This window comes from Harpia harpyja, chromosome 3 (assembly GCF_026419915.1).
Source record: "Harpia harpyja isolate bHarHar1 chromosome 3, bHarHar1 primary haplotype, whole genome shotgun sequence".
In the NCBI taxonomy this organism is placed as follows: Eukaryota; Metazoa; Chordata; class Aves; order Accipitriformes; family Accipitridae; genus Harpia; species Harpia harpyja.
In genome coordinates, this window is record NC_068942.1 from 403,325 (window position 1) to 413,485 (window position 10,161).

At 46.9% G+C, this 10,161-nt stretch overlaps 1 protein-coding gene across 4 annotated transcripts; it reads right to left on the reverse strand.

Annotated features, from left to right (window-relative positions):
* Positions 1 to 2,568: 2,568 nt before the first annotated feature.
* Positions 2,569 to 9,706, reverse strand: LOC128139123 (serine/arginine-rich splicing factor 7-like). 4 transcript variants are annotated; one of them, XM_052781064.1, is made up of 9 exons: positions 9,566 to 9,706; positions 8,945 to 9,125; positions 8,622 to 8,798; positions 7,624 to 7,698; positions 7,398 to 7,499; positions 6,856 to 6,909; positions 4,426 to 4,470; positions 3,723 to 3,758; positions 2,569 to 2,880 (listed from the first exon to the last, which is right to left on the reverse strand). In XM_052781064.1, the coding sequence occupies exons 1-9, from the start codon at positions 9,585 to 9,587 to the stop codon at positions 2,856 to 2,858; spliced, it is 717 nt and encodes a 238-aa protein (XP_052637024.1). In that variant the 5' UTR covers positions 9,588 to 9,706; the 3' UTR covers positions 2,569 to 2,855. The 4 variants fall into 4 exon arrangements, with proteins under 4 accessions (XP_052637024.1, XP_052637027.1, XP_052637026.1 ...); XM_052781066.1 differs by lacking the exon at positions 2,569 to 2,880 and adding an exon at positions 2,904 to 3,497; XM_052781067.1 differs by lacking the exon at positions 4,426 to 4,470.
* Between the last annotated feature and the right edge of the window lie 455 nt (positions 9,707 to 10,161).

Below are 10,161 nucleotides of genomic sequence, written 5' to 3' on the forward strand. Positions count from 1 at the left end.
TGTGTTGTCAGCCATTAGCTCTGTTTGTCAGATACAGCGTTGCTGCTGTGTGTGCCTGGCAGCCCTGCCAGTAAGGGTAAGCAAATACTGTTTCTGTTCAGGTTGGCTGTGGAGTAAAACAGGAGCAGATTCCATTTTTCACCTCAGACTTCCCTTCACTTTCAGAGTGGTAGCCTCTTGAATAAACATTGCCTTGGTGTCGGAGTGGGCAAGTCTGGGAAGGGAACAAGGCACAAATCAATAGCCACAATCAAAAGGTGGCAGTGGCTGCTGAACTGTGAGCACACCCCTCACATCTCACCGCCTGCAGCTGCAGGAGGGTTTCTATGCAATAGTAGTGCCCCATCCACTGCCAAAAGAGGCCGACTGCCCAGGAATTGCATACGCACTAATCTGGCTTCATGGACTGAGCACAGTGGTTTTAGTACTGGCTTCCTTCAGCAGTTACGTTCAGCCCCTGAAACCAGTGCCACTCCATGTAACAGCTCCAGTTCCCCTTAAGAGTAAAGGCCTGAAATACTACAAAATGACTGAGGCAGAAGCTAGTCCAACCCCAGGCACACAGCAAAGGCAGAGCTGGAGCCTTGCTGCTGTGCTCCCCAGTAGCACACTGTAAGCCCTCCACAGTACAGCTGGAACTGCCTTTGAGCCAGCAGTCCCTGACACAAGGATGAGACCCACACTAAATACAGATTACAAGCACCAAACACAGCAACAGTGCTACTATTAATGACCATAGGCCTCCCTGTGAGGTAGAAGAGCTGCCTCCAGCAGCAGCTGAAGCTCCTTCTCTGACGTCCTCCATGGGAGCTGCCTCCCTCCCACTGCTGACCAAAGCTTGCCCCAGTAACCCTCCTTCTCTACCCTGAGCACATGGATGCAGTCCCTACCTAAACCCTTCCTTGTAATACTCTAAGGTATGGAAAGACTGAAAAAGGTATCAATCACTAGCAGAGTTTTAGGCTACAGGTTTATTGCAGAGTCAGCTTGCTTCAGCAGTACAGAGGGAAAATAAGAAAAAGCTAGCCCCCCCCCCCAAAAGCACTGTTGCATGGGGTAGTTTTACCATTGATGCTGTAAACTGCAATGGGGCAGGAGGAAGAGAACCCAATAAATCCTCCCCCCCAAGCAGTGTTTAGCTTTTGGGTCAGCCTAGTTTAATGTTGTTGCTTCCAGCTCCCCCTTCTGCAGCTTATAATGGACTAGGGTTGTAACAAAATATTAATTGCAGCAGCATCAGCAAGGAAAGTCACTTGCTTACTTACTTATTCTACTAAGCACCAATGCACTAAAATGTACAAAAATGGGGAAGAGAGAAGAGACAAGGGATGAGACAAACGTACTGTAGTACACAGAATGAGTCTGTGAAATCATGTATAGGGGCTCATTATCATTCTTTTAATACCTGGACATCTTGTAAAGCAACAATGACCAACATCCTCTGAAAACCTGGGGTTGGGTGCCCAGGCACAGCTGCAGTGCTCTAACAGTAGAGTACCAACCCACTGCTGACAAATCAGAAGCCCCAAGAGAATTACTGTTCCTCACTAGCCTGTAAGACACAGGAATATAGGCCAGAACACACTGTAAGGAAGACTTAAGTCAAAAATCATCTAGCACTCTGATTTCCTTACTAGTCTGATAATAGCCATCATCAGCTGCAAAGACAAATCAAACTGGCAAAGACCTTGCACTCGTTTATCATACTTAGATTAAATCCTTCAGTACCCTATCAGCGGTGGGACCATCTGTATACAGGCAGCTGTAGTCCGGTTTCCCAAAGCAACAACTGAATGGGACACAGCAAGTCCCTTGGCTACACTTTGCTGCTGAAGAAGATGTGACCAGGCAGTTCAGGGCAGACAGGTGTAACGGAGGGGTGGATTCCCCAAATGTACTGCTACTTAAACATGACCTGCAGGTTCTGCTTGTGACCTTCAATTTGTAAGAAAAGCCTTCATTTCCTAAAAAGAGTATCTAAATCTATCTATCTATCATCTTCTGCACCAGAACGGCCAATTTATCTTAAGTACGCAAGGAAGTAGTACTATTTGGACAACCAGGACATAAAACAAGACTTCTAAAAATATTTACTTCAATAGTTTACATGCCAGAAGTATTCCAAATACCTTCAAGTCCTTTAATCAACAGGACAGGCAGACCAGCATTCACACATTCCTTGGTTTTTCCATCTGTTAATGCCCTTTGTAGACATTTTTCTAAGTAAGTAAGTCAAATCATCAAGTGTACAAGCACCTCCAGACAGATTTTCAGCTTCACTGAGCTTTGAGGAGGTGCAAATAAAACCCCAAGGTACAGATCACCAGAACATTCAAGACCAAACAGTGAGAAAGAACAACAGCTGGTACTGGCAACTCCCATCAGCACTCTGTAGGAAGGAAGTCCTGCCACAGGCACATGCCTGCAGGACAGCCCTCGACGGGCTGCTGCACTACGCTCAATTCACAAGTGCCTGCAACAGCCTGCCGCCTGCTTTTCACCACAGTGGCACGTGACCTGCTTCAGCTACCCAAATGTTAACAGAAACAGCAGGGTTATCACAAAATATTTCTTCATTAGAAATGCACAGTTTATTTCAATGCGCCAATAAAAAAAGCCCAACATTTCCAGATCACAGAACGTTAACACAACAAAAGAGTTTTGCATTAGTCTACTAATAAGACTTTTAAAAGATCCAGATTCATGCCAATTGTTAGTCAATAGAAACAGCCTTCTAGGACTAAGCCCTTACATTTATAAAGACACCACAAAATCCCTTATAATAATGTAAACAAAATAAATTTTCTTCTTAAACTTTTTAAATTTGAATCCATTCTTTCAGGACTTGCACTCCTTCAAGGGCTTCCTGATGGTGAGTGACTGAAAGGGAAAGAAAAAGATTAAGACCAACTCCTACAGCAAAACCAACAGAAACTGTGCCTGCTACCCCAGGTTTCCTCTGCTCAGGAGCCCTCCCCCCCGCCTCATAATGCCTCTCCCCATGCTGTTTTCATTTCCAGTTCATGAATAATGAGAAAAGTGCTATATTTTACACCTTTAGTAACGACTGCTTTAAGCTTGAAAAGGGCAGGCAAAATAAGAGACATCAGCTGCGACAGCTAGATGAGACATCAAACCTGCTCAGAAAGCACCTTGGAGCCTGCGCTCCAGCTGTGCGGAGGAATTCTTACCCTGCCATAACCTACGCAGTTCCAGTATAGTACCTCGTGGCTAGCCCTGTCTCAGACTAGGTAAATTCCAGCACGTACTTCTCTGGTTACATGGGAAAACTTGCTTCTTACTTCACCATGCACAGCAAAACTTGGCAGCTGTGCAACTGAGTGAGAGCCAGCTGTCAGGAGCCACCACCAGGAATTTAATCCTAACACGTATTCATGGTTTGCTCCACACCTTACATTACCCACTTCTTCCCAGATTCTCAATTCCTCAGGGTCCTCAGGATAGTTGATTCTCATTTGCCCACATTTTCTGTTGTCCTTTAAAATTTAATTTAAGTAGGTTACCTTAGAGTTATTACCATGAAGTTCTGACTACCAGCTGTAGGAAGTGCCCACAACAATTGATCTTTTCATAGTTCACAAATTAAGACAAGTAAAAAACTTTAAGCTTTTATCCTTGCACAAGTTAACTTCTATAGCAACCAATCCAGACACTAGTTCTATGTAATTGCATGGCACGCTCCAGTTTTAAGACATTCCTACCTTCTCTTTGGAGATGGTGATCTGGACTTTGAGCGACTGTTAAAAAAAACCAAAACAAACAAATCAAAACAATCAATGTTGTAAACTTGTATACACTCAGTAACCACTTCTGACCATTTAAAAACAGTAGTAATAGTTTGATGTTCTTAAATAAACTCAAAGGCACCACCCTTAATGCTGCTGATAGCAAGTATACCCAATTACTTTAAGCAAGAAGCTGCAGTTGAGAAGGAGAACTGCTGAAAGCCAGAGCCCTCAGGAAAAGAGCAACACACAGCTTCAAAGCAGCTATAAAATGATCACAGTAATCCTGCAAAGCAGGAGCAGTGAATCAAGTAGAGTCGAGTCAGGAAGACTGAGAACTACAGACAGTTGAGAACAAAGGTAGGGAAAGATACACCCCAAATCCTGTCAAAAATATTTTTTGTTACAATCGTGGGTTAAACAAAAACTGGTATCCACAACCCTTCTGGAAGAATTGCCTACTGTCCCACAAAAACCAGCTATTAAAAAAATACATAAAAATAATGTATGAAAAGTATTTAAAAATCAGCTGTTAAAAAAACAACAAAAAACCCACTCTTCCACATGCAACACAAATACTGGTCCATGCAGATTTCAAATTATGACCAAAAAAAAAAAACCCAACCAAAAACAAACAAAAAAACAACCAACTGAGTGCTACTTGTATTTATACGCTCACCTTTTAGCAGGTAAGCCAGATTTAGATCTACCATGGGACCCAGACCTACAACAGGAGAAAAATAAAGCTCAGCAAAGCAGCCAGTGGCATGCACATACAATGAAAGTTAGCTAAACCAGCAACAGCAAATTCATACTACATAGCATCACAAATCAGAGAGGAAGGCTCTGGTGTCTGGTGCTGCAGGCTTTTCTTGTGACATTTCAGGAGAATCCTCTAGCTCTTATTCCAGAGACCTCACTTATCAGAACACAAGAGTACAAGCACAAGAAGCTCCCCAGCAAAGCTTCAGCTACTACCTTCACAAAACCAAAGACCTTGTACCAGGCTCCCAGACCTTCTCCCCGCCTACAAGTGTCCCTTCCGTAAAGGGAAGAATAGTTTCAAGTGTCGTCTTAGAACATCTTTTAATAGCACTTTAAGAGCCTGGAATCAGCCACAGGTAAGCATGTGTGCCGAAGAGCTGATGCATTCTTCAGATCAAGTTCCCAGTGCCACTTTTATTCAAGTATAATACAGCTCTTTCATCAGTTACCCAATGAAAACAGCATTTCAGTTTTCAGTATCTCGTTACTAATGTGCAAACTATTCCCAGCTCGTCCCAGTGTCATCTACTCAAACGGTGAGACTTTCCTCCCATGTTTATCATGTTACTTTACCAACTCAAGTATTTGCTGTTACTTAGAAAATATTTGTCCTCCTTGAGTGTGGAATTCAGGCATGTGGTATTACTGAACATCAGAAAGCCCAGTATTTGAGATAGTCAGTTGTTTAATAGACTTGGCGAAAACCATAAGAAACTTTTATTCTATTTCTGCTCAAACAGTTTTTAAAGGCCAATCAAGATTCACCTTTACCTGGCCTATTAACTTATAGAAATACTACGTGGACACTGTTGGCACAACTTAAGCAAAGAGTTCGGTGCCACTGCTTTGAAACCTGCCTGGTCACTATGCTGAGCCATCCTCTGTCACAGTTCCTAACACTATAACCAGTAATTTTGTTACTGCATCATCACAGTTACACAGAATGGAGTTGCTCACTACCCCGAACTTGTGTTTTGCAGCATGAGCATGACTTCTTCCTTTGGTAAGAAATACACTAAGGCAGCATGCAAGAGCATCATCTTACTACAAGAACTGCTGGCAAATCCCCCTTCCGAGAGGCACAGCAACAAAGCAGGACTGCAAATCAAAAGCTCTAGAAGCAGCACCGGTTACGTACTACTGTTTTGCTGTATTAGCAGAGGCTGGAGTTTTCACAGTGCTTCTGTAACTGCAGTCCTGAACTACCACTTCTCACCACTGCAACTGCAGACCTATGCAAAGCCAGCATTCCTCAGAAATTTCAGTACAAGTATCAAGTCTTTCATACAGGAACATGACTGTCTCAGAACTACAAGTCACCAAGCAACATCAGCAATTATCCAGACTCTTGCACAGTAGCAGCATGCAATTTGAGCCTGGCTAGTCATCTCCTGCATTACAGACTTGTACAAGTGGTAAATCAGGACAGCTCTAGTAATAATAACAATCATCATGGCCTTGAAGACTCAATGTGCAAGTCGTAAAGTAGCAGGCAGACCCCTAAAAAACATTTCCACCGTTCTAATGCAAAACAAAAGACAGCTTCTTCCAACTTATCAGCTCTCATGTCCATCACATTTTTATCCTACTCTTTCATCCTTCATCCAACTAAGATGTATCACAAAGGACAGAGGAAAATAATGCAAGAACGTGTACTCTATACCCATTTTCCTCAACTTCCATTTCAGCATGGAAAACATCCAAATCCACAAAACCAGGGCTACATGTCAGAGCAGTCCTTCAAAAACACCACCTGTGGCATTAGGACTCATGGTCCTGTTCATTCAGCCCTCCAAAACTCTGGACTCAAGCGTCCTACCCCATGTAAGGTAGTGCTTAGCACTACAGCAATTTAATTTGATCTAACTCTCAGAACTGGAACTGACAAAGCTGAAAAGCCATAAGCAAGAGTTCAGTCAATAGCAGCAACCTTTTAATCGCTTTTCCGCCCCCAGCATTTGGGATTTACAAAAAAACAGGCCAAGAAAAACCTAAGCAGCATTTCCTGCAGGACACAAGGTCAAGCGTTCTCTACATGCATAGGCATTAACTAGTTTTCAGAACTTCTCTCCACAGACCTTAAATCATATATATGCTTTGTTTATGGCTACATATACATAGACTATATATAGCAGCCACCCACTAAAACAAACTCCTGTTTATCACAAGAAATCAACCACTACTTTAGTCTGTGAAAAGGCGTAAATTATTAACCTTAAGTGTGAATACTGCTATGCTGCACAACCTTCTAACCCCTTGCAGCCAAACTCCCCTGGGGAAGAAAAAAAAAAAAACCACCCCACCCTAAAACCGTTATTGGTTTGAATTTAAACAAGTATCTTACCTGCTTCGAGGCCATACAACAGACCGGGACCTTGAGCGTGATCTGGACCTAGATCTAGAAAAAATAAAAAAGCAGTGAAAGCTCAACTACTACTACATGGTTCACACAGCTGAGAGAGTATTCTTTGACTTTTATGATACTGACCTCAGAGAATTTTGTTAGAACTATAGGTTTTGCAGAAATAACTTTTATTATTAGAAAGCTGTAGTACTTTTGGCCAGTACTACCATCCACACAATAAATCCCACCACCCTCGTCGACTAAGCATAATTACTCCCTGTATCCTTGAGGCTGAAGCAGGAAACCTTAACCATAGATCAAGGCTGTAACTTTACAACAGTATAAAAAAAAGCTCAGAAGCAGCAGTTCCAAAATTATACGCTTAAATTTTTAACTTCAAAGAAAGCGCTCAGATTTGCTCTCGGGGATGTACACTATGAAGCTTCCTGAAAACACACGGACTGCTAAATACAAACTTAAATGTTAACTCCAACAGTTACATTCCCTTCAACAATGTTGTGGGCTTAACAGAAAAGACATACCTTGATCTCCTTAAAGAACCAGACCGAGACCTGCGGGGTGAAAACGATCTATACCTACGAGGAGACATTGATCTGGACCTGCGGTAGGAAGCTGACCTTGATCTACAAAACGAAGGGAAAAAACAACCAACATTACTGCACGGTACTTATCACTAGGACTACAGAAAGGGCTGGAGCAGAGGGAGGAGAAAGAAAAAGAATGGAAACACAACAGCCAGAACCCTACCTCCTACCACGACTCCGACTGCGTGACCGAGAATACCTTCTTCCTCGGGACCTTGAACGGGATCTAGACCGGGACCTGGTTTTAGGTTAGAGAAAACAGGTATCAGGAAACAGCTGCAGCAATCAGTGCATGTGAGGCCCTGCTGAAGTCAAAACTGATTTCAGACAACTAAAAAGAAAAAAAAAAAGCCAAACCAAACCAAACCAACAAAAACACACCACTAGCATCTGTCAGTTGGAAAAATGTCTGGGCCTACTTGTCTTGAGCATTTTACTACCTAGAAAAATGTTAAAAGCTGAATTACATTGCAGAATTACATTAGAATAGAAAACACTGTAATGTGTATTTAAAATAAACCTTGCAAGTTTGCAGGTCGACCCTCTTTGGCCCAAGGTCTAGCAGATCTAGACGATCTAGAAGTATCTATAGCCGATCGCTGCATCTAGGTGTTCTCTTCAATCTAACGACGATCAAACTGACAGCCCAATGAGCCAGGGTGAGGCTTGATTGACGCAAGAAGATTTTTCTAGGTGGGAATGTGGTCAATCTGGTGTTCCTCTTTCTAAACCGGAGGGGGGCCCCAATTGAAAGCCAAATTTACTGTTACGGCGATCACCGTCTCAAATTTTCTGCCCTTAAAGAATAAGGTGAAGCTACGTGTAGATGGCTCGAGGGGATCTGGCCTCTTATGCTGATCACCTCAAGGTCTAGGAGGATCTTAAGTGTCGGATTTGCAAGGCGCCTCAGCATGAAATCTTAAGGCTCGTGACATTCTGAATCAAGGCGACTGACTCAAACGAAGAAACCTGAAAGGTTTTGACCAGGTTGATTATTAAGATATTAACATTTTATATGTATTAGCAAAAAAAATTGTGATATAAACCTGTTGACTTACAACATTAAGAGTTAAAACTGGTGTAACATTCTGTTCTTTGCTAACAAGAGCTACACAAAAGTGAACTGGCGAAGCAACCCAGCCACCCTGGCCCCACACGTACCTGCTTCTCCTTCGGCGACTATAGCGGTGACAATCATAAGCATAGTGGCCTTTCTCACCACACTCGTAGCATCTGTCATTAGGGTCAAAGGGGCGCCGCGCAGGAGGCCTGTCGTAACGGGAGCGACGAGGCATCCCTGTTGACACTTCCACTCTAACCCTGGAGCCACATATTATCCTGCAACACATGGTATGTATTAATCACAGGAATTCTTTTCTCCCCTGTGCTCGTTACACACAGAACGGGTATCGATGATCGGTGCGGGCCACAGAGGTCAGAAACTGCAGCCCGAGCAGTCAAGGAGATTTTAGGCATGCACATACTTCCCATCGAGGCCGAGCACAGCGTCTTCAGCATCCCTCGGGTCTTCGAACTCCACGAAGGCAAACCCCGGCGGGTTCCTGGCGATCCACACGGTTCTCAGGGGCCCGTAGTAGCTGAAGGCTCTCTCCAGCTCGCCTTTGCCCGCGCCCGTGCCCAGGTTCCCCACGTACACCTTGGTCTCTGCCGGGACGGACGCCGTGTCAGCGCCGGAGCCCGGCCCCGCACGGCGGCCGCAGCGCGCACGCATGGCGGTGGACACGAGGCCGCGCGCGCGGCCGCCGCCGCCCCTCCCCCCGCCGCCCGCAGGCGCCGCCATCTTTGAGACCGCCTCCATTTTGGTGCGCTCCCGCCGGTGCCGCGCCTTCCCTCCCCCCCCGCCCGCACCAGGGCCCACTCTTCGTCCACCCCGCGGCCCCAGCGGCCCCGCCGCGGCGGCCTACTCCCAGCGCCGCCCTCCGCAGCCCCTCAGCGCCATCTTCTCTTCACGGCCTGCCGGCCGGCCGGCCGCCCGAAGCAACCGCCGCCTTCTCCCACCCTCGGCGCGGCGCGAACCGCGCCGCCCCCCGCCACGGCAGCCCCCTACCCGCTCCGCACCGCCCCTCTCTGCCGCTCCCCCTTACCGTAACGCCCGTAGCGCGACATCTTCCCGGTTGCAGGCCGAGCCCCGCGCGCGACCCTTCCACAGAGGGAGCCGCCGCCGCTGCGACTGCGCGCCGCGCCCCGACGGCCGCACCGGGGGGGCGGGGCTCCGGTCGCTTGGCAACGCGGGGCGGGGCGAGACGATCCCGCTCCTCGGGCGCGGGCAGGTCTCGCGAGAACGGCGGCGGGCCGGCTGCGCCTGCGCACTGCGGAGGGGGGCGGAGGCGGGAGCGGCTGGGGCCCGGCCGCGGCTCCCCTCAGCGGCTGCCGGCAGGGTCGCGCCCTTCCCGAGTGGTTTCCACGGGGGCGGCTGGTCACGCCTGCCGCGCAGGCCCCGCGTCCGTGGTGGCCGTAGCTACGTGCCGCCCCCGGGGCTCATGTCGTCAGCGAGGCTCCTCACGGGCCCGGACAACTGCGGCTCGCCCGCAGCCAGCCCCGCCTGAGAGTGCCTGCCCATAGTGCGCCTGGCTGTGAGGAAGGCCCGGCGGTGGAAGCGGGGAGCAGGGGAGACGAGAACCACTTGTTCCAGTCATCATCCCCCACGGGAGACCAGTCACTCAGCCTCTGGCCAGCTGAG